This window comes from Gorilla gorilla, chromosome 8 (assembly GCF_029281585.2).
Source record: "Gorilla gorilla gorilla isolate KB3781 chromosome 8, NHGRI_mGorGor1-v2.1_pri, whole genome shotgun sequence".
Taxonomy (NCBI): domain Eukaryota; kingdom Metazoa; phylum Chordata; class Mammalia; order Primates; family Hominidae; genus Gorilla; species Gorilla gorilla.
Genome location: NC_073232.2, coordinates 109,887,117 through 109,911,513, shown reverse-complemented (window position 1 = coordinate 109,911,513; position 24,397 = coordinate 109,887,117). Strand labels below are relative to the sequence as shown.

Genomic DNA, 24,397 nt, shown 5'->3' with positions numbered 1-24,397 from the left:
CACAGAAACCCCTTAGAGTCTTTTATTTTATCTAAAAAAATTTTTTGGCCAGGCACAGTGGCTCACGCCTGTAATCCCAGCACTTTGGGAGGCCGAAGCGGGTGGATCACGAGGTCAGGAGTTCAAGACCAGCCTGGTCAACATGGTGAAACCCTGTCTCTACTAAAAATACAAAAATTAGCCGGCTCTGTCACTCAGGCTGGAATGCAGTTGCGCAATCTCAGCTCACCGCAACCTCCGCCTCCCGGGTTCAAGCGATTCTCCTGCCTCAGCCTCCCGAGTAGCTGGGACTACAGGCGTGGGCCACCACATCCGGCTAATTTTTGTATTTTTCAGTAGAGACGGGGTTTCACCATGTTGGCCAGGATGGTCTTGATCTGTTGACCTCATGATCCGCCCACCTCGGCCTCCCAAAGTGCTGGGATTACAGGCGTGAACCACCACACCCGGCCTAGACATTGTTTTAAATGCATTACATGGATTAACTCATGAAACCAGCTTTATAGTATCCTGTGATGTTGGAAACCGAGACCCAGGGAGGTAAAGGTAATGTGCCCATGGTCATTCAGCTGGTAAATGGCAGAGCCGGATCCAAATCCAGGCAGACTGTTTCCATGCTCTTAACACTATGTTGATTCTTATTAAATATCCGTATGAAATATGTCTCATATTTACCCCCTTTCTTTCATCTCCACTGATGCCACATGAAACTTTCAGGATGTGTTAGTTGCATTATTACAATAACTTCTGAGTTTGTTACTTTGCTTCCAATCTCTCACTGGTCATCTTTGAGTGTCACTGTCAGATTAATTTTCATAAAAATACTGCTTGTAGTATGTCATTCCCCTGGCCAAGAAACTACATTTTATTTATTTATTTATTTATTTATTTATGTTTTGAGACAGGGTCTCTGTTAACCAGGCTCAAGCAGTTCTCTTGCCTTAACCTCCCGAGTGCTGGGACCACAGGCACTTGTCACCATACTCAGCTAATTATAAAGGCCATAAGAGTAGCAATCATGGCTTTTCAAGCCTGACAGAACCTAGCATCATGCTGTACTCACATTGTTTAAGAAATAAACATATGGATACACAGATTGATGTGAGTGGTATTTGGGAAGATTTGCTCCAATCTTGGCACTATATTTTATTTATTTATTTATTTATCTAGTGAACCAGAAATAAAATTATAAGCCCCCCATTCAAATGAATGGCCTCCTCTTCTGGACCAAGGGCATTCCTAAATTAACCTGAAAAACTATTTGAGGCCATGATGAGAAGTGGGAGTCAGACATGCCTCATTATTTTCTCCTGCTTTTGGAATTCAGGACCAGCATTTAACATTAAAGCAGAGATCTTAAGGTTGACACAGCAGACTCTTTGTAGCAATGATACCAACATTGACAGATAGCAGGCCCCATCTGTCATAATAGCAGGCAAAGGTGTCTTTTGTGGTGAAAATCTACATTCTGTAGAAAATCCCCTTCCCTTTCCAGGTCTTTTTCCTGATCCAGGGGAGAACTAACTAAGAGTCTGATACCTTTCTAAATCTGATAATAAACACTGGCCAGGCTTGGTGGCTCACACGTGTAATCCTAGCACTTTGGGAGGCAGAGATGGGAGGATCACTTGAGCCCAGGAGTTCAATACCAGCCTGGGCAATATGACAAAACACCATCTCTACAAAAAATACAAAAATAAGCCAGGCATAGTGGAATGAACCAGTAGTCTCAGCTACTTAGGAGGCTGAGGTGGGAGGATCACTTGAGCCTGGGAGGTCAAGGCTGCAGTAAGCCGTGATCCAGCTACTGCACTCCAGACTGGGTGACAGAGGGAGACCCTGTCTCAAAACAAAACAAAAAATAAAGAAACATTTACAATGTATGCTCTCTGGAGCCTGCTACCTGTAGCCTTCTCTGCATAATAAAAACCTTGATTTCCACAATTCCGTGTGTGTGTGTGTGTCTGTGTGTGTCTGTGTGTGCGCGCGTGCATATCTTAGTAACAATTCCTTAACTTAACCCAGACATTCCCTTCTGTGGGTTCCAGGTCTTTAAACTCTTTCAACCAATTGTCAATCAGGACATCTTTGAATCCACCTACATCCTGGAACTTGCCACCCCCACCCCCACTTTCGGGACCAAGCCAATGTATATTTTACATGTATTGATTGATGTCTTATGTCTCCCTAAAATGTATAAAATCAAGTGGTGTCCCGACTATTTTGGACACACATGCTTAGGACCTTCTAAGGCTGTGTCACGGGCATGTCCTTAACATTGGCAAAATAAACTCCTAAATTGATTGAGACCTGTCTCAGATACTTTTTGGTTTGCAATTTATTTATTTGAGACAGGGTCTTGCTAGGTCGCCCAGGCTGGGGTACAGTGGCAGAATCATGGCTTATTGCAGCCTCAACCTCCTGGGCTCAAGGGATCCTCCCACCTCAGCCTCCTGAGTAGCTGTGACTACAGGCACCCACCACTAGGCTGGGTAATTTTTTTCTTCTGTAGATATGGAGTCTCCCTGCGTTGCCCAGGCTGATCTAGAACTCTTGGGCTCAAGCCTCCCGAACTCCTGACCTCAAGCCGCGGCCTTCCGAAGTGCTGGGATTACAGATGTGAGCCACTGCGCCTGGCCAGGTACTATATTTTAAACAAAAAGGATCTAGATAATGACAAGGACAGCACAAATTCCTATAATGAATGCAAAAGTGTCTTGATATCACAATGTCTAGCACAGAGTTATTGGGGGCTATCCTGCCTAGCGCGTTACAATTTACAAAGCTGCCTCTCTGAAGCTGGATTTAGGATCTGCCTTAAACTCCGCGGCGGGGCCCTTGACAGCAGTGGGGACTGGAGCAAGATCAGAGCCGCTCGCGTTGATGGTCACTGTTGCTTCGGGCGCAGGTTTGGTTTTCTTTGGGGTTGCCATTTCAACTAGACGGCCTCTGGGTAGGCCAGATCTGGATCCTCTGTCTTTATCTGCGTTGCAGAGGTGGGACCACCCCTCTTTCACATAGTCAGCTCGGGTTCGCAAACACTCGGCCCCGCACAAAGATGGCGTGGAGCCGGGCTGGGCCAATGCGGAGTGGCGTTGCTCCCGGTTGCGTAGGTAACAGCCAATGGGCAGCCGGAATTGTACCCAGTGCGGTGGCCCAGGATGGCGGCGTCAAGTGGGGCAATCGCTGGTGGAGGTGGCGGAGAGCAAGGTGGCAGCCGGGAGCCCATCAGAGGAAAAGTCCGAGGCGCTGGAACCCTGCGTCCAGGAGTGACGGTCATCCCGAAAGGCCGGCCCCAGGTTGGCTGGAGGCGCAGGAGGGAGGGGGCCGGGAAAGAGTGTGATCGGTCAGGTGGGCACTGAGGAACGGAGCACGAGATGACCCGGCTCGGGGGCGCGGCTCCACCTCGGATACGCTGACCTGAGGGCGGTTGCCTGTGGGGGACCCAAACCTGAACCCTTTAGTCTCCACCGCGGGGGTCGAGGCCCGGGAGAGCTGACTGGACTGGGGTTAGCGAGCAGAGAGTGGAGGGTTGCATCAGGGGAATTGGCAGACCTGTGTGAGCGTTAGACCCTGCCGGGCGGGAGAGCCGGCCCGGAAAGCAGGAAGGAACGCGCCTGGAAGGTGAAAATGGGGTGCGAGAAGGTGTTGCCTTGTTGTGGTCTAGGGCTTTGTTTTCCCTGGGCCCGCCTTTATCTCACTGGTGGAGAGAACTCCCACATATGGAAGCCTGGGGAATGGGATGCTTCATTTAGTTGATGGGTGGTATCCCTGCATTCTAGCATCTCTGAACTGCTTAGGTACCAGCAGGAATAACTGCTATATCGGAGTCCAGCCCTGGCATTCCCTTTCCCGTGAAATAGGATAGTATTCTGGCAGTATTACTCCCTAGTCCCAATCACCCCCCAGGTCATCATCGCCTTTAAATAAAAAAAAAAATCTTTTTGGCGCCAGTATTTTCTTCCCACTTTCTTCAATCTAACCATCCCACAGTCTTCCCTAAACGAACCCTTCATATAGCAACGATACATTTATTTACTTTTCACATGAGGAAAGAGGAGGTTAGACTTATAATGAAAAACAGTTATTTCGAGCTCCTTTTAAAACACTTAAAAAAAAATATTTAGGCCGGGCGCGGTGGCTCACGCCTGTAATCCCAACACTTTGGGAGGCCGAGGCGGGTGGATCACGAGGTCAGGAGTTCAAAACTAGCTTGGCCAAGATGGTGAAACCTCGTCTCTACTAAAAATACAAAAATTAGCCAAGCATGGTGGCACGCGCCTGTAATCCCAGCTACCCAGGAGGCTGAGGCAGGAGAATTGCTTGAACCTGGGAGGCGGCGGTTGCAGTGAGCCAAGATCCTGCCACTGCACTCCAGCATGGGGGACAGAGCAAGACTCCGTCTCAAAAAAAAAAAAAAAAAAAAAAGGGAGTATTATTTGACTTTTTGTTCTAGGTTCCTAACAAGGCTAATCTTTGTTCATCAAAGCCTTCATTTTCTTCTCTTTAGGATTCTAAAAGCTTATGAACTGCTTTCTTTATTACTGAAATAATTTGACAAGACTATTGTACCCTGGGAAGGGTGGTTCTGGGGGTACATGTGGGTAGTTAGGGTGGCTGCCTCCACCCAGTATTCTCTAACTGGATCTCCCCCACTGCCCCAACCTTTTGTTTTGTTTTGCTTTTCTTTTCTGTTTTTTGAGACAAGGTCTGGCTCTGTTGCCCAGGCTGGAGTACAGGTGTGGTGCAGTCACTGCTCACCCTGGCAGCCTCAAATTGTGGGCTCAAGCAATCCTCCTACCTCAGCCTCCTGAGTAGCTGGGACTACAGGCATGCACCACCACACCCAGCAAAGTTTTGTATTGTTTTGTAGAGATGAGGTCTCACTACGTTTCCCAGCTTGGTATTGAACTCCTGGGCTCAAGCGATCCTCTTGCTTCAGCCTCCCAACGTGCTGGGATTATAGGAGTGAGCCATCATGCCCGGCCCTTTTCCTCTTTATGTCAGTTTTTTTTTTTTTAATCCTCTTTAATTTTTTAATTTAATTTTTTAATCACTCTTTAATTCACAGTTTACTGTGAATACAAAAATGTTGTTTAATACGTTGATTTCTTAAAATTAGAAAAAGATAAAAAGAACGGAAACAAAAATTCTCGTTATTGTCTCAGAGTTCTGTTTGGAAATAAGAAAATAATAATAATAAAAAAGAAATGTCTGGGACAGAAGAAAATGAAGATACCAGGAATATGGTATATAGTGCAGACTAATAGTGTGTTGGTTTACAGGGACAGAATAGTAATTTTCTTTTATGTAAATGTTTGGACTGATCCTTTGCAACCCATCTATCAGGAGTGCAGAAAGGGTGAGTGTCTGTTTAGAAGTGTGAATCATCTTGGTTTGTGACTGGATTCCATGGGTGTATCTGTAGCCTAAACCCCTGAGCCATATATTCTCTTTAAAAATATGATTTGGATAACTGATAGAAATACTGATTTGCATCCCTTATTAAAGTATTGGGCCAGACATGGTGGCTCGCACCTGTAATCCTAGCACTTTGGAAGGCTGAAGCAGGCAGATCACTTGATCCCAGGAGTTCAAGACCAGCATGGGCAACATGGTAAAACCCTGTCTCTACCAAAAAATGCAAAAATTAGCAGGGTGTCGTGGCATGCTCCTGTAGTCCCAGCTACTCAGGAGGCTAAGGTGGGAGGATGGCTTGGGCCCAGGAGGCAGAGGTTGCAGTGGCTGAGATGACGCCACTGCACTCCAGCTTGGATGACAGAGCCAGACTGCCTCAAAAAAAAAAAAGTATTGGGCTTTCAGTCTTCATTGGCACTGACTATACTTTGTTAAATTAGGTTTGTCTTAATGACCATGGTTGCTGGTGAAATTCCTTTTTAGGTCAGTAGCTGTAAAGCTATTCATTAGCGTGGTTAATTATAAAAGTCATAAAATCCAGACACTGTCCCAAATAGTGACAATATCAACTGTTTGGGCACATGTGGCAGTTTCTAGCCAAATGTATTCAACCATGGCCTGAGACTCATGGATTCTGCACACATTCCCTTTCATTAGCACTTCTGACTGTGGTCTTGGCAATGGACATCATTTTGGCAAGCATTTGCTGAAGGGAATTTGCTATATGTGCCTAAGTCAAAATGGAATGGAAGTTTGTAGTATGTACTGTTGAAAACCAATGGGAGAGGATGGTGGGAGGGTTAGGTTGAAACATGGTATTCCAGTTATTATTGCTGTGTAACAAAGTACCCCAGAATTTAGCAGCTTAAAACACCCATATTGTGGTCGGGCGCGGTGGCTCACGCCTGTAATCCCAGCACTTTGGGAGGTTGAGGCGGGCGGATCATGAGATCAGGAGATCAAGACCATCCTGGCTAACACAGTGAAACCTCATCTCTACTAAAAATACAAAAAATTAGCCGGGGCCGAGCGCAGTGGCTCACGCCTGTAATCCCAGCACTTCGGGAGGCTGAGGCAGGCGGATCACAAGGTCAGGAGATCGAGACCATCCTGGCTAACATGGTGAAACCCCGTCTCCACTAAAAATACAAAAAAAAAATTAGCCGGGCATGGTGGCGGGCGCTTGTAGTCCCAGCTACTGAGGAGGCTGAGGCAGGAGAATGGCGAGAACCTGGGAGGCGGAGCTTGCAGTAGGCCGAGATTGTGCCACTGAACTCCAGCCTGGGAGACAGCGAGACTCCGTCTCAAAAAAAAAAAAAAAAAAAAAAATTAGCTGGGCGTGGTGGCGAGCACCTGTAGTCCCAGCTACTCGGGAAGCTAAGGCAGGAGAATTGCTTGAACCCGGGAGGCGGAGCTTGCAGTGAGCCGAGATCACACCACTGTACTCCACCCAGGGTGACAAAGCGAGACTCTGTCTCAAAAAACAAAACAAACAAACAAAAAAAAACACCCATATGATGCTCATGGATTCTGTGGGTGAGGGAATTTGGACCTGGCACCATGGGGAGGCCTCTCTCTGCTCCCTGATATGGGATGGAATGCAGGCTCAATGGCTGAGAGCTGGAATCATCTGAAGGCTCCTTCACTGATGCCTGGTACGTGGGATAGGATGATTCAAAGGTAAGGGCAGCCAACTGGAACACCAATATATGGCTTTTCTGTGTGGCTTGGCTTTCAGTGTTAGCCTCTGGGTAGTCAGGCTTTTTATGTGGTGGCTCAGGTCTCCAAGTGTGAGTGTATCAGTGACAAGATGGAAGTTGCATCACCTTTTATGATCTAACCTCAGAACACACCACCATTTTCTTTTGAGACAGAGTTTCACTCTTGTTGCCCAGGCTGGAGTGCAATGGCGTGATCTTGGCTCACTTCAACCTCCGCCTCCTGGGTTAAGCAATTCTCCTGCCTCAGCCTCCCAAGTAGCTGGGATTACAGGCATGGGCCACCACACCCAGCTAATTTTGTATTTTTAGTAGAGATGGGGTTTCTCCATGTTGGTCAGGCTGGTCTTGAACTTCCGACCTCAGGTGATCCTTCTGCCTCGGCCTCCCAAAGTGCTAGGATTACAGGCGTGAGCCACCACGCCCGGCCCACACCATCATTTTCATTGTGTTCTTTTGGTCCAAGCAGTCACAAGCCTACTCAGATTCAACGGAGGGGAGGTAGATTTCACCTTTTAATGGATCAATGGCCAGATCAAATTGTAGACAAACATGTAAGACAGAAGATACTGTTGCAAACATCTTGGAAATACAGTCCGCCACATTTGGTAATAAGAAGGTAACCTTTTCAGTTTCATTGGCTTCCTTAAAATATTTAGGGTATAATCCCCAAGAGCTAACAGCATACTAAAAAAGTGGTTAGGGGCTGGGCATGGTGGCTCATGCCTATAATCCCAGCACTTTGGGAGTCCAAGGCAGGCAGATCACATGAGGCCAGAAGTTTGAGACCAGCCTGGCCAACATAGTGAAACCCCATCTCTACTAAAAATATGAAAATTAGCTGGCCATGCTGGCACGCCTGTAATCCCAGCTACTCAGGAGGCTGAGGCACGAGAATCTCTTGAGCCTGGGAGGCGGAGGTTGCAGTGAGCCAAGATCACGCCATTAGACTCCAGCCTGTGTGACACAGTGAGACTGTGTCTCAAAAAAAAAAAAAAAAAGAAAAAAAGTGGTTAGGTGTACAACTTGAAAACTAGTACTTTGTCTGTAAATAACCCTCAAACTGGAGAAATGTTCCCTTCTTTCAGCAATCTTATACTGTTCCTTCTGGAACAAGGTAGAATGCCACTCTTTGGAAGTTTCATGTAGCCTTGAGAAAAAGTAAATAAATACAAGGCAGTACTTTCCCTGAGTCCCTGTGTAGTCAATATGACTCCTCAAATCCCACTGCAATAACTCCTTCCAAATTTTGAGTGAAAACAAGTTGGTTAACTGCTGCCAGACATCTAAAGGAAATGCTCTTATAATCTTTTTGTATAAATAGTGATTTTGTGTTTAGGTTTTGGAGTGGTTGTTTAATTATAAGATTTAGTGGAAGATACAGCCCTTCAGATTCTAACTGATGTGTTTTGAAGGAATGAAACTTCAACCATAAGCTGACTTTTAGTGCTGTAACTTAGTTCTGGGAAGAGCTGAGGATTGCCTGATCAAAATGCCCATCTGTACTGGAAAGTGTTTTCTTCTGCTATTCTGATGGAAAACTAATTCTCATGCTCTCATTAATGTTATATTTGCAATGGAGTCATGTTGGCCTCTACCCCAGCACACTCTGATGCTGGGCTGGTGATAAGAGGCTTGTGAGCCTGAAATTGGATGCTGACCTTGTGGGACATTGATAGGACAGAGATGACATGGCAAGTACCAGCATCACGTCTCAGAAAATAGCTCCCAGAGGTTTGGAGGGAGTTTACTACAAGAAGATAATGGTCCTTGCCTCGGATATCTTCTGTGTGAGAGATACTGGAAATGGAATGCTTGATTGATAACTGAAGAAAGGAGAAAGTCCTGTGGGAGTGGCCCCCAAACATCTCTAGAAGAGTCTCCACAAGGTTTCCCTTCATTTAGGCGAGAAATGAATCTTTTCTCTTATTTGGGTGAGAGCACAGGGATTCTTAGAACTCGTCTGTCCTCATGGCTGGGACAGAGCCAGGGCGTAGAAGATGTCGTTGAACCCTGCTCTGGTCAGGCCTAGCTGTTTTCACATCAGACCATTTCTGGGCTTTTGGTGTCTGTATCAAAAATCATTATGTTCTGGCTGGGCGTGGTAGCTCACGCCTGTAATCCAGCACTTTGGGAGGCCAAGGTGGGCAGATCACATGAGGCCAGGAGTTCAAGACCAGCCTGGCCAACATGGTGAAACCCTGTCTCTGCTAAAAATACAAAAAGTAGCTAGGTGTGGTGGCACACACCTGTAATCCCAGCTACTCAGGAGGCTGAAGCACGAGAATTGCTTGAACCCAGGAGACGAAGGTTGCAGTGAGCTGAGATCGAGCCACTGCACTTCCACCTGGGTGACAGAGTGAGAGTGTCTCAAAAAAAAAAAAGGTGTTCAGGTCCCTCTGCTGAAGCTACTCAGCAAAGTCAGCAGCACCAATCTCCATTAAACAAACAAACAAACAAACAAAAATCAGGCCAGGCACAGTGACTCACGCCTGTAATCCCAGCACTTTGGGAGGCCAAGGCGGGAGGATCACCTGAGGTCAGGAGTTCGAGACCAGCCTGACCAACATGGTGAAGCCCTGTCTCTACTAAAAGTACAAAAATTAGCCAGCCATGGTGACGGTCACCTGAAATCCCAGCTATTCGAGAGGCTGAGGCAGGAGAATTACTTGAACTCGGGAGGTGGAGTTTGCAGTGAGCCGAGACTGCGCCACTGCACTCCAGTCTGGGCCACAGAGCAAGACTCCGTTTCAAAAAAAAAAAAGAGAGAGAGAACAAGCATCAGAACATATTATTATTATTATTATTATTATTATTATTATTATTATTTTATTATTTTTGAGTCAGAGTCTGGCTCTGTCACCCAGGCTGGAGACCAGTGGGCATGATCTTGGCTCACTGCAACCTCCACCTCCCAGGTTCAAGTGATTCTCCTGTCTCAGCCTCTCGAGTAGCTGGGACTACAGGCATGTGCCACCACGCCTGGCTAATTTTTGTGTTTTTAGTAAAGACAGGGCTTCGCCATGTTGGCCAGGCTGGTCTCGAACTCCTGACCTCAGGTGATCCACCCATCTTAGCCTCCCAAAGTGCTGGGATTACAGGCGTGAGCCACTGTGCCCAGCCCGCTTGTTCTCTTAAAAAAAAAAAAGTCATGAGGCTGGGTGTGGTGGCTCATGCTTATAATCCTAGCATTTTCGGAGGCCAAGGCCAGAGATTGCTTGAGGCTAGGAGTTTGAGATTAGCCTGGGCAACATAGTAGGACACGGTCTCTACAAAAAAGTTAGTTGGGCATGGTGGTGTGTGCCTATAGTCCTAGCTACTTGGGAGGCTGGGGCAGGAGGGTTGCTTGAGCCCACAAGTTCAGGGTTGCAGTGAGTTATGATCAAGCGATTGCACACCAGCATGGGCAAAAGAGTGACACAACTTCTCCTTAAAAAACAAAAAATCGTTATGACATGAGGCCAAAATAAAAATATCCTGTAGGATGTTGATAAAGAGCGGATGGGTGGCAACTATAGTTTGTTTTTCCTCTACTTAGTATTCAGCTCTTTAGTCAAAATTGCTGAGATTTTCTTTTTCAAAGTGTTGTTTGAATTACATTGGTAGCAGTTTTTACTGAGGAAAGACCTAGAGAAGTTTTCATTACAGTAAGTATATGTGTGAGTTTAAGTGTAAAACTTTGAAAGAGGAAAGAAACTAACATTTAGTGGACGGGCCCTGGCAGTGTTCTAGGTACTTACGTGTGTGTCATTTTCTTTCTTTTATTTTTCTTTTCTGTCACCCACTGACTCTCAGATATTTAATTTAATCCACCTGCCAACTATGTGAAATACATATATTATCTCCACTTTACAGATGAGGAGACTGAGATTTAGAGATACTTAAATACCTTGCCCGTAATCATACAGTGAACTCGGATTTGAACTCAAGTCCTCCTGTGCTCACAGTCTACAACACCACCATATTATCCTGGGAGGCCAGATAGGATAGGATGGTATAAGTTAGCAAGTTACTGTAAGAACTTGTGCCCGCAAGGCCAGCTGTCAGAGCTCTGATTCTAACTTTCACGTGTTAGTTTCCACATGTTAATGTATGACCTTAGTTAATTTACTTATCCTCTCTGCACCTTAGTTTCCTCATCCCTAAAGTGGAAATAATAATAATACCCACCCCAAAAAGTTGTTGTGAGATGAAATTAGATAATATATTTTAAAAACACTGATGGCTCATGCCGGGTGCGGTGGCTCACGCCTGTATTCTTAGCATTTTGGGAGGCCGCGGCAGGTGGATCACCTGCGGTCAGGATCACCTGAGGTCACCTGACCAACATGGTGAAACCCCATCTCTACTGAAAATACAAAATTAGCCAGGCGTGGTGGTGCATGCCTGTAATCCCAGCTACTTGGGAGGCTGAGGCGGAGGTTGGAGTGAGCAAAGATCGCGCCATTGCACTCCAGCCTGGGGAAGAATAACAGTGAAACTCCGTCTCAAAAACAAAACAAAACAAAAAACACTGATGCTCACACCAGTAATCCCAGCTACTTGGGAAGCTGATGAGGAAGAATCACTTGAGGCCAGGAGTTCGGGACCAGTCTAGGCACCATAGCGATACCCATCTCAACAAAAAATTTGAAAAGTAGCTGGGTGTGTTGGCACACACCTCTAGTCCCAGCTACTGGAGAGGATGAAGCGGGAGGATCACTTTAGCCCAGAAGTTTGAGACTGCAGTGAGCTATAATCACAATCACACTACTGCATTCCAGGCTGGGTAACTGAGTGAGACCCCATCTCTTAAAACAAAACAAATAAACAACACTGATGGAACACAGTAAGAGGTCAGTAAATGTTAGCTTCTGTTATAAAGGTATTTCAGACAGCTTCTCTGGGGTTAGTGCAATTGATTATTAGAGAGGGTTGTGCCACCTGAATTGAAATATAAATAATCTAGCACTGTCCACCATGACACTGTGGAGAAAGCAAATTTAACATATGGGTTGTTTTAGTTGAACATTTAAAGCATCACTTTTGCATAAAATATACCAGACCCCTTTTGTGCTATGAAACTATGCAACCCACTCTTTGGAACTCCATCTTGACTGGATGAGGTTTTGGCTTCCCTGGGACTTGAAGGAAAAAGGAAGCTAGCTGTTGGCGCCAGGCCCCCGAGATTTAAGAATCCCATCTTGCGGCCAGGCACGGTGGCTCATGCCTGTAATCCCAGCACTTTGGGAGGCCAAGGCGGGCGGATCACGAGGTCAGGAGATTGAGACCATCCTGGCTAACATGGTGAAACTCCATCTCTACTAAAACATACAAAAAGTTAGTGGGGCGTGGTGGTGGGCGCCTGTAGTCCCAGCTACTCGGGAGGCTGAGGCAGGAGAATGGCATGAACCCGGGAGGCAGGGCTTGCAGTGAGCCGAGATCATGCCACTGCACTCCAGCCTGGGCGACAGAGTGAGACTCCATCTCAAAAAAAGAAAAAAAAAAAAAAGAATCCCGTCTTGTTTTGAGCTGGGAGCAGTGGCATGCACCTGTAGTTCCAGCTACTCAGAAGGCTAAGAGGGAATGATTGGAGGATCTCTTGAACCTAGGAGTTCAAGTCCAGCCTGGGTAACATAATGAGACCCTGTCTCTAAAAGAAAAAAGAATTCTTTCCTGTTTCTCCACCAGGTCTGGCCCCAGTACTCTGAGGAGAATGTGTCCTTGTCCTGTTGGAACTCAGTCAGATGCCTGAGGGTCAGACTCTAGGTTACTTATTAATCAGAGGGGACTTTTTTTTGGGGGGGGACAGGGTCTCGCTCTGTCACCCAGGCTGTAGTGGCACTGTCATGACTTACTGCAGCCTCAGACTCCTGGGCTAAAGCAATTGTCCCTGCTCAGCCTCCCAAAGTGCTGGAATTACAGGCATGAGCCACCATGCTTGGTTGATAGAGGACTTTTCAATAGTGATTTATAGTTCAGAGAACTTTTCACACACAGTATTTCCATTTATTGTAGCAGTAGGCCACAAGCTTTGAAGTAAGGATCTAATGATGTGCTTATTAAAACTGCAGGTTCCCAGGCTCTGACTATACAGAATCTGATTCAGTAAGTCTGAGTTTGGGCCTAGGAATCTGCATTGTCAAAATTACTGGAGAAAACATTGTATTGCTTAGATCTGGAAAAGATGAGGAGGTAGCTAGATGTGGTAGTGTGCGCCTGTAGTCCCAGCTACTCAGGAGACTGAGGTGACGGGATCCCTTGAATCCAGGAGTTTGAGGTTACAGTGAGCTATGATCGTGCCACTGCGCTCTAGCCTGGGTGACAGAGCAAGACCCTGTCTCTAAAAAATAAATAAATAAATAAATGAAAGATGAAGGGATGAATGAAGAGACCTAGGGAATTAAAGAAGAAATAGGGCTTGTATTTTTTAGTCCATCAAATGACGTACTATTTGCCTCTGTTTATATTTAATGATTTTGGGGGGTATCTTAATTCCCTTCTTCTTCCCTTTTTTTTTTTTTTTTTTTTTGAGACAGGGTCTCCCTCTGTCGCCCAGGCTGGAGTGGCGTGGTGTGATCTTGGCTCACTGCACCTCTGCCTCCTGGGTTCAAGCGATCCTTCCACCTCAGCCTCCCAAGTAGCTGGGACTACAGGAACGCGCCACCACACCCGGCTGATTTTTGGATTTTTTGTAATTTTGGTACAGATGGGGTTTCACCATGTTGCCCAGGCTGGTCTCAAACTCCTGAGCTCAAGTGGTCCGCAAGCCTCAGCCTCCCAAAGTGCTGGGATTATAGGTTTGAGCCACCGTGCAGTTCCCTTCTTATAGAATATCCTTCAATACATCCTTTTACCACTAATGTGAAGCCATATCTAGCCAGTCCCCAAATGTTACTGATTGTTTTCCTATGATGTATCCCCCAAGTTGTTCCTTCTGCTCCCATTATACTGTGATCTCCCAGACTCATGCCTGAACGTATCAGTTAGCTTTTTCTGGGTAATAACACACCACCAGAAAACACAGTGGCTTGAAACAATAACCATTTATTTATCCTGTGAGTCTGTGGTCGCTAGTTTGGGGCCGGGCTCAGAAGGGCAGTTCTTCTAGTCTTGCCTGAGCAATTTGTTCATCTGTGGCCCTCTGGGACAGGGTCTCACCATCCAGTAGACTAGATTGGGCTTATTTACGTGGGGGCAGAACAGGTCCAAGTGTAGCAAGAGGGCAAGCCCAGTGCACAGGTGCTTTGCAGACCTCTGCTAGATCACCTTTGCGAACATTCCATTATCTAGAACAAGTCACACAGCCAACCCAGGTCCAGCAGGTGGAGGAATAAATAAACTCTGCCTCTTTTTTTTTTAGACAGAGCCTCACTCTGTCGCCCAGGCTGGAATGCAGTGGTGCGATCTTGGCTTACTGCAACCTCTGCCTCCCGAGTTCAAGCAGTTCTTCTGCATCAGTCTCCCGAGTAGCTGGGATTACAGGCACCCGCCACCACGCCCTGCTAATGTTTTGTATCTTTAGTAGAGACAGGATTTCGCCATGCTGGCCATTCTGGTTCAGGTGATCCACCCGCTCCGCCTCCCAGAGTGCTGGGATTACAGGCGTGAGCCACCGCACCCGGCTAACTCTGCCTCTTAATGGGAGGATCTGCCTTGTCACATTGTAGGGTCATGAACGGAGGGAGAATAACTCTGCCCATTTTTACAATTTGCTGCATTATCATATTTCCCTTCCTTGCAAGCTTTTCTGACTATGGACTTGCTGCTCCAATTCATCCCACTTCATGCTACCACATTCATTTTCCTTACACACTGCCTTCGTATTACATCCTGGTTCACAAACCCGCAGAGGTCGCCTCTTTTCCTCCCTCATGTGCTGTAAACTCTTATGCCCAGCTTTCAAAGGTGTCTTTAAGTTAGCCTGAGCTAAAAGCAGAGGCTGTGCTGTACAGGAAAAAAGGACTAGCATAGTCAGGGGAGGCTGTCAACAAACTTTATTACCTCTCTGGGCTTCTATTTCTCCTATAAAATGAGAGGTTGGGCTAAATCCATGAGATTCTTTTCAGATTTATTTGTTTGTTTATTTATTTATTTATTTCTTGAGACAGAGTCTTGCTCTGTCACCCAGGCTGGAGTGCAGTGGTGTGATCTCAGCTCACTGCAACCTCTGCCTCCTGGGTTCAAGCAATTCTCCTGCCTCAGCCTCCTGAGTAGCTGGGATTACAGGTGCCCGCCACCACACCCGGCTAATTTTTGTATTTTTAGTAGAGATGGGGTTTTACCATGTTGGCCAAGCTGGTCTCGAACTCCTGACCTCGTGATCCGCCCACCTCGGCCTCACAAAGTTCTGGGATTACAGGCATGAGCTACCGCGCCCAGCCTATTTTTTGTTTTTTAATTTTACATTTTTGACATGAGGTCTTGCTATGTTGCCCAGGCTGGTCTTGAACTCCTGGGCTCAAGAGATCCTCCCACCTCGGCCTCCCAAAGTGCTGGGATTACAGGTGTGAGTCACTGCACCAGGCCTCTCTTCAAATTTAAGATTGTGGCTACATGTACCTACACAGGCTTATTTCCTAATACTCCCCAAATAAACCCTCAACTGTAATGAGACCAGGCTTCTTATTTTGCCATGGAACATCTCGTGTTCACATTGCCCTTAGAGTGTTCCTTGCCCTTTGAGTGTTGGTTCCCCATATTTTCTTTTTTTTTTTTTTTTTTTTTGAGACAGAGTCTTGCTCCGTCACCCAGGCTGGGGTAACAGTGGTGTTATCTCAGCTCACTACAACCTCCGCCTCCCAGGTTTAAGTGATTCTCCCGCCTCAGCCTCCCAAGTAGCTAGGATTACAGGCTCCTGCCACCACGCCCAGCTATTTTTTGTATTTTTAGTAGAGACGGGGTCTCACCATGTTGGCCAGGCTGGTCTCAAACAACTGACCTCAGGTCATCCCACCCACCTCGGCCTCCCAAAGTGTTGGGATTACAGGCATGAGCCACTGCCCCTGGCCTGTTCCCTATGTTTTCTGATTCTGGAATTGCTCTTTGCCTTCTCCACTGCTTGTCTGCTTGTTTTGAATTCTGGCCATCTCATGTCTTTGTTAATCTCTGCCATCCAAGTTGGCACTTAATCACATTATCTCTGGCATAATTCAGTGTTTAAATTGTTAGTCTTATTAACTAGATTATAAACTCATCAAGGGAAGATACTGTATTTTATACATCAACTGAGCACATAGTAGGTATCAAATAAATATTTGTAGATTAATATTTGTAGATTTCCATCCCAGGTCATAGAAAATAGCAACTGGCTGAAAACTTTTAAGATAAGCAGGAGGATAAGAGCACTTGGGCAGAGGTGGAGATGATGGTGCTGGTGGTGGTTGGAGATAGGGGTATTTTGGTTAAATGCACCTAAGGCAGTGTACACTTACCAGGCTGGTGGCCTTTAGAATGTATCTACAAAATTGCCTTGCAGTCCTTTCCTCCCGCCATTCCATGACACTGGTTCTCCTTTGCTTATTTCCTACAGTTTCATCCTTTTATCCTGTAATCTGTCACCATGACCCTGACAAAAGGTTCCTTCACCTACTCCAGTGGGGAGGAATATCGTGGCGAGTGGAAGGAGGGTGAGAAGGACCCCTGGGAAGTATCCATGATGAACACTTCATTTGCTGGAGGACAAATACATCAGGATATATAGCCAACTTTATGGATCTTCATTTTCAACTCCAGGATTTAATTCCATATAGTGCCTGCCTTTCCTTTATTCCATTTTAGGATTAAATAAAGGAATTTGAAAATGCTATTGTTAATTCAACCTCCAGGAATGAGTTATATCTTTCTTTTTTTTGCTTCTGTTTTTGTTTTGTTTTGTTTTGTTTTTTGAGATGAGGTCTCGCTCACTATGTTGCCTAGGCTGGAGTGCAGTGGTGCAATCTCAGCTCACTGCAACCTCTGCCCCCTGGGTTCAAGCGATTCTCGTGCCTCAGCCTCCCAAGTAGCTGGGATTACAGGCGCCTGCCACCACATCTGGCTAATTTTTGTATTTTTAGTAGAGACGGGGTTTCACCATGTTGGCCAGGCTGGTCTCGAACTCCTGACCTCAGGTGATCTGCCCACCTCGGCCTCCCAAAGTGCTGGGATTACAGGCATCAGCCACCATGCCCGGCCCATGCCAGCCTCTCCTCTAAGCATTTTGTATTTATCATCTTATTTAATCCTCATGACAACCTTATGAGGTAGGCACATACTATTATTATTCCCATTTAACAGATGGGGAAATTGAGGCAAGGAGAAGCTAAGTAACTTACTCAAGATCACAGAACTCTAAGTGGTAGAGCAAGAAGGCAAACACAGCAGGCAGCCTGACTCGGTGTCCTCAAAATCTAACTACATTTCCTCTCTGAGGAAAAAAAAAAAAAACAACAACCAGTATCCCTTTAGCACCTTAAAGCTACTGGGCAAATCTAACAGCCTGATTAGCAGCACTGGTTTCAGCTTCATTATAGCAACAGGGCTGTGCTTACTCTCTGAACTGATGTGATGTTGCAAGATGTTGCAGGAGTAATCATGCCTTTCAAACAGAATTCAAGGGAGTTCTTGTGGTGGATACAGCCCACCCAGCAGAGCCTCAGGAAGTCTCTCCTCTAACAGTCCGCATTAAAGGGGACACCAGGTATTTGAAAGCCAGGAAGAAAGGCTTGGGATTGAAGGAGCCAAGGTCACATCACACCTGTACAATTTCTCTCAAGGCTCAAGACTTTAGGGCAGGCACAGTGGCTCATGCCTGTAATCCCAACACTTTGTAATCCCAGCTACTGGGGAGGCTGAGGCAGGAGAATCACTTAAAACCAGTAGGCGGAGGTTACAGTGAGCCAAGATCGCACCACTGTGCTCCAGCCTGGGCGACAGAGTGAGACTCTGTCTCAAAAAAAAAAAAAAAAAAAAAGGAGAGGCTGGCACATAGTAAAGGCAATATAAATACACATGTTAGCTATTGTTATTTATTTATTTATTTATTTATTTTGAGACGGGGTTTTGCTCTTGTTGCCCAAGCTGGAGTGCAATGGCATGATCTCGGCCCACTGCAACCTCCACCTCCCAGGTTCAAGCGATTCTCCTGCCTCAGCTTCCTGAGTAGTTGGGTTACAGGAGCGCGCCACCACCATGCCCGGCTAATTTTTTGTAGTTTTAGTAGAAACGGGGTTTCACCATGTTAGCCAGGCTGATCTTGAACTCTGGACCTCAGGTGATCCACCCGCCTCCTCGGCCTCCCAAAGTGCTGGGATTACAGGCGTGAGTCACTGCGCCCAGCCAGTTGTTTTTTTGTTTGTTTGTTTGTTTTTTGAGACGGAGTCTCACTCTGTTGACAGGCTGGAGTGCAGTGGCGCGATCTCAGCTCACTGAAACCTCTGCCTCCCGGGTTCAAGTGATTCTCCTGCCTCAGCCTCCCGAGTAGCTGGGACCACAGGCAGGCGCCACTACATCCAGCTAATTTTTGTATTTTTAGTAGAGATGGGGTTTCACCATGTTGGCCAGGCTGGTCTTGATCTCTTGACCTCGTGATCCACCCTCAGCCTCCCAAAATGCTGGGATTACAGGTGTAAGCTACCGCGCCTGGTCAGCTGTTGTTATTTTTAAGTGCTCTCTTATTCATACTTGGGTAGACCTGCTTTAATCTGTAGTGATAAGATGGGAAGGCCCCAGGAGCCAGGTTTTCCCAGTGCCTGACTCTGGCTAATAATCCTCTGCCCTGCTAATGTCACTGCTTCTCTTGTTTTCTTTGTGGGTAGGGTGATGGCAGATAAGGGATGCTACAAGAGTAAGAAGGGACCCTGAAGCTGCCTCCTTCCAACCTGACACCTATCCTTCTCTTTGTTCAGGCCGCAGGCATGGTTTTGGTCAACTGATGTTTGCAGATGGTGGCACCTACCTGGGTCATTTTGAGAATGGGCTCTTTAATGGCTTTGGGGTATTGACCTTCTCAGATGGTTCAAGGTGGGTATGAGGTCATTCCTTTCTTAGCCTTAAATAAGGGAGGGTCTGACATAAAAATGGGACTCTGGTAAATATCTGGTCAATCCTGACCTTGTCTCACTCCCTGCAGAACACAGATGAGGAATAAGTAGTTCTTTTATTAGCTATTTTTTAAGTGGACCTAAAATTTGAAATGTCAACCAAGTGAGTGACTTTCCACCCCACTCCCATTCACATCCTATCTTCTTTCCTTGAGATCAGGGCTTCATGTCATATATACTCTCTGCTCCTTGGGAATAGGTGGGGTAGGTGGAGCTATGTGACTGGTAGAATCGGCTTGCTCCTTAGCATCATTAAATAACAGAGATCAGCAGCTGCTCGACTCCATTCATCTGGACAGCTAACTTTCCACTGAAGGCTAACTTCTTGGTGTTTCTGCAGGTATGAGGGGGAGTTTGCCCAGGGCAAGTTTAATGGCGTCGGAGTCTTCATTCGATATGACAACATGACCTTTGAGGGGGAATTTAAAAATGGCAGAGTAGATGGTTTTGGTAAGTTGCAGCCCAGCAGGATGGCTGACTTAGGTGGGCATAATATGGGTGGAAATATACCTGTTTAGTTTTAATCCTGCGGGTGTCCAGCAATCCACAGTGGCCGTCCCTGACACCTATCCATTGAACTCATCAATAGAGTACTCCTGAGTAGAGCTGGGAGTTTTTCTCTTCTTTGGCCTCGACATATCAAGGCCAAAGATATGCCTCATCTTTGAGACATTAATGCCATTGTCACTCCCATATTTTCTCTGCCCTCCTCAAAGGCCTGCTGACTTTCCCCGATGGTTCTCATGGAATCCCCCGCAATGAAGGTCTCTTTGAGAACAACAAGCTGCTGCGGCGTGAGAAGTGTTCTGCCATTGTTCAGCGGGCCCAGAGCGCCTCCAAGTCAGCCAGAAATCTCACTGCCTGACAGTGCAGTGGGCACCAGCTGATAAGTATTGGGTAAAGCCAGTGCCCCTGTTGTTGATTCGAGGTGAACAAATGAATCAGAGCTGAGATGAGTTGACAATGACAGTGGAGCAGAGGGCTTGTATGTGCCCTGTCACCTGCCATTCCAGAACTGGACCACAGAAAAGTGCTGAGGATGCTGGCCAGCAGACCCTGCAGCAGTCATTGGTGGTTCTGTCTTTCCCTGACCCTTATGTGCTGGAGGACAGAGGAGCCACCTCTTCTCACTGGTTGATACACTGTTCCTAAGACCTCAGGTTACCCAGTGTAGCCTGCTGTGACCCTTCTGCTTCATTTTCTGCCAAGTGATACAGAACCTTCGTTCTGCTGCTTTTGGGGCAGGTGATCCTAGCCCCAGCTTAGGGCCAGTGCTCTGTGCCACTCTGGAGAAATAGGGAAAAGATAGGGGTGGCTCAGTACAGCAGCCCTGTGAAAGTCAAGGCCAGAGCTTTTCTTTTTTAATTTTATTATTATTATTATTATTTTATTTTTTATTTTTGAGATGGAGTTTTACTCTCGCCCAGGCTAGAGTGCAGTGGCATGATCTCAGCTCACTGCAACTTCTGCCTCCCAGGTTCAAGCAATTCCCCTGCCTCAGCTTCCTGAGTAGCTGGGACTACAGGAGCGTGCCACCACACCCAGCTAATTTTTGTATTTTTTTTAGTAGAGACGGGGTTTCACCATATTGGCCAGGCTGGTCTCAAACTCCTGACCTCGTGATCCACCCGCCTCGGTCTCCCAAAGTGCTGGGATTACAGGCGTGAGCCACCACGCTCAGCCTTTAATTTTATTATTATAAAAAATTGAGCCAGGGTCTTGCTATGTTGCTCGTCTCAAAATCCTGGGCTCAAGTGATCCTCCTGCCTGGGCCTGCCAAAGTGCTAGGACTGCAGGTGTGAGCCACTGTGCCTGGCTGGCAGAGCTTTTCCATATGTTACTCCTCATGCTGGTTGGAATCATGGCTGCAGGCTTCCACTTGGTCTGATCAGACTGGTATTCATTCCTGCCTATGTCCCCGTGAAGGATTCGGTAAGAGTGCTATTTCCTCCTCCCTTTAGAAGACAGGCTGTCTTCTTTCATCAACTTAGAGCAGATAATCCCCATGTGTGCCTCTCTCCTTCCTTAGATGGGGAACAGGATCCCTTTTTGGGACAATCAAGAAAAAAACTCATGTAAACAGTAATCTTATTACTTGTATTTGTGACTAACTCCAGGGAAAAGGGTAGAATATTTAGGCCACTTCAGGCACTACCATGGAGTGAACTGAATTCATAGGGATGGCTTGGGCTGACACAGTTTCTTCCCAGTGGACCAATAAATCAGACTCACCCGAACCCCTGGGGTTTTGGTAGAACTGGACCTACTCTAGGACTGTGGGGAAGTAAAGGAGCATTTGGCTCACTGTAGCTCTTCTATCATGAGCCTTGACCGTCAGGCCGCAATCAGACCTTACTGATGGGATCTCTGCAGTTTATTACATAGGCCTCCCGTTACCCTGGTACCCAAATACGTCCCCCACCTCTAGCCCCCTAGCCTCACACTGAATGTCTCTTCAACAGCAGCTTGTGGTGGAAGTTCTAGCCGTGTGCCTCTATTTATTCTCTGAATTGTACTGTAGAAAAAGGTGTTTATAAAGAATAAAGAAATCACCAGAACTGCCTATACCTAGTTCTCCTGACTTTCTGGCCCTGCGTCTTCATGAATATCAACCCATTTGCTGTTTGTAAAAGTTAATCGGGTTAGCCCTTGGAACTGACCCTGCACACTTTATCAAGTCATCTAATTTTCTCAGCCTCTACAGAGGAGGACGTATGAACTTTTTTTTCTTATTTAAATCAGACAATCTCAGGCTGTCCCAACTAGTAGGTGGCACAGCTGGGTGAGATTTGTAACCGAGCCTTTCTGATTCCAACTCCCTTTACTGGACCTCTCTCACCCTGAGCGTCAGAGTACTTAAGTCCTGAGACTAGTTATAGCCACACCTGCTGGGTTACCTCTGGCAGGTCCACTCCTGCCGGAGTTTCCCTTTTTCTGCAACAGGAGAGTGGTGGAACATTGACCCCCACGCTAACCCTTTTACATGCACGTCCTTGTTGGAGGAAGGTACTATTATTATCCCTGTATTACAGATGAGGCTCCGGGAAGTTAAGCAGTTTCTCCAAGGTCCCATAGACACTAAGGGGCAGATCCCAGAACTTAAACCCAGACCTGTTTAAGCCCAGAGGCTGAGCTCTTACCCAGTGCACTACCCTGCCTGCCTAGCCCTAACTTTTCCCCCAAGTCCTAAACTTGATTCTCCTCTGAGCCTTGCTCCTCTGTAAGTTGCCTGTGAGAGGACCCCAGGCACTAAGCCCCAAGCTGTAGTGCCATTCAGAGCCTGGTTTTGGGTTGAAGATTGAGATCTTTTATTTTCTCTCCTTTAGCCTCTGCCCTAAACAAGTATCTATTTACCTCTCTTTTTAACCTTACACTTTCTTTTTAAGGAGTAATTTTTTTACAATGTATCTCCATTTTTCTGCCACTAGTCAAATATTACCACTGAAAAAGGTTAAATATTTTGGAGAAAGCATCCTTTTTTGTTGTTGTTGTTGAGATGGAGTTTTGCTCTTGTGGCACAGGCTGGAGTGCCATGACATGATCTCGGCCCACTGCAACCTCCGCCTCCCACGTTCAAGCGATTCTTGTGCCTCAGCCTCCTGAGTAGCTGGGATTACAGGTGTGTGCCACCACGCCCGGCTAATTTTTGTATTTTTAGTAGACATGGGGTTTCGCCGTGTTGATCAGGCTGGTCTCAAACTCTTTACCTCATGTGATCCTCCTGCCTCCGCCTCCTAAAGTGCTGCCTGGCCCTAAACACTTAGCACTTTAATCAAAAAGGATGCTGACTGGGTGCAGTGGCTCACGCCTATAATTCCAGCACTTTGGGAGGCCGAGGCAGGAAGATCACCTGAGGTCAGGAGTTCGAGACCAGCCTGACCAACATGGCGAAACGCTGTCTCTACTAAAAATACAAAAATTAGCTGGGCATGGTGGTGAACGCCTGTAATTCCAGCTACTCGGGAGGGTGAGGCAGGGGAGTCGCTTGAATCTGGGAGGCAAAGGTTGTAGTGAGCCGAGATCGTGCCACTGCACACCAGCCTGAATGACAGAGCCAGACTCTGTCTCAAAAAAATAAAATAAAAGTGCTAAGTGTTTCTAAATAGCCCACTTGCTCTCTTTTGCCTCTTACCCCTTCCCCAGGTCTCCAGTAAGTGAATGCCTGTTGGCTCAGTATTGTTGGGGACACTCTTAGAGCTGGGAGAAGGCAGACCATCAGAGCTCTTTTGCCTTTAGAAAGGTTCTTGACATCTGGCCAGGAAACCTAAGATCTGCATAGCAATAGAGTGTCCATCTTTACATAGCCACACTAATTTTATCTGTTAAATTTTATTATAGTCACAAAGTGACTATTTTTAATAATAAAAGCAGAGTGTCTGTAGGCAAGTGGATGGCCCTATCTCAGGCTAAGTCCCCTTAGTGTTTCAGACCTAGGCTGGCCAGAATAGTCTTCTAGAATGTAACATTTATCCACCAGGTGTCATTATTTATCAATCTGACAAGCCACTGGGCTGTCTCCCTGCATTCAATGGTTGGAATCAAGGCTAGAGACCAGAATAGGAGATGAATGAAAATAGATTTAGAAAAGGGCATTGTGGCTGGAATGCAGCTTGCAGTGTGGAGGGCAGGGATGGGAGGGTAAAGAGGGCTCTTTGAAAGACCAGTGTCACTTTCCTGATCAAGTTTCTTAAGCTGATACTTCCCTGGAAGGAGTCAGAACTTGGGTTTGTAGGAGTAGCCCTGGCTTCCAGCTGCATTGTGCTAGACTCAGGTTTGAAGCCCCAAATCTAAGTAGTCCCCCCTTTGATAAATTCCTGGCCGGGTGCAGTGGCTCACAGCTGTAATCCCAGCACTTTGGGAGGCCAAGGCAGTTGGATCACCTGAGGTCAGGAGTTCGAGACCAGCCTGGCCAACACGGTGAAACCCCATCTCTACTAAAAATACAAAAATTAGCTGGGTGTGGTGGCAGGCGCCTGTAATCCCAGCTACTCGGGAGGCTGAGGCAGGAGAATCGCTTGAACCCAGGAGGCGAGATCATGCCATTGCACTCCAGCCTGGGTGAAAGAGTGAAACTGTCTCAAAAAAAAAAAAAAAAAAAAGAAAAAAAATTCCCTTACTGTGCCTACTTGCCCCTCTGCCCTTCCTTTCTGACTTCATGTGCCTCAGGGCGTAGGAAAGCATCCACAGTAGAAAGATAAATTG

At 46.6% G+C, this 24,397-nt stretch overlaps 1 protein-coding gene across 2 annotated transcripts; it reads left to right on the top strand.

Moving 5' to 3' along the window:
* Positions 1 to 3,051: 3,051 nt before the first annotated feature.
* On the top strand, positions 3,052 to 21,762 carry MORN4 (MORN repeat containing 4). 2 transcript variants are annotated; one of them, XM_004049898.5, is made up of 5 exons: positions 3,158 to 3,299; positions 16,648 to 16,744; positions 19,001 to 19,115; positions 19,536 to 19,645; positions 19,912 to 21,762. In XM_004049898.5, exons 2-5 carry the CDS (start codon positions 16,678 to 16,680, stop codon positions 20,058 to 20,060), a joined length of 441 nt encoding a protein of 146 aa, XP_004049946.1. In that variant the 5' UTR covers positions 3,158 to 3,299; positions 16,648 to 16,677; the 3' UTR covers positions 20,061 to 21,762. The 2 variants fall into 2 exon arrangements, with proteins under 2 accessions (XP_018890429.3, XP_004049946.1); XM_019034884.4 differs by lacking the exon at positions 16,648 to 16,744 and having other exon boundaries at positions 3,052 to 3,299.
* Positions 21,763 to 24,397: the final 2,635 nt, after the last annotated feature.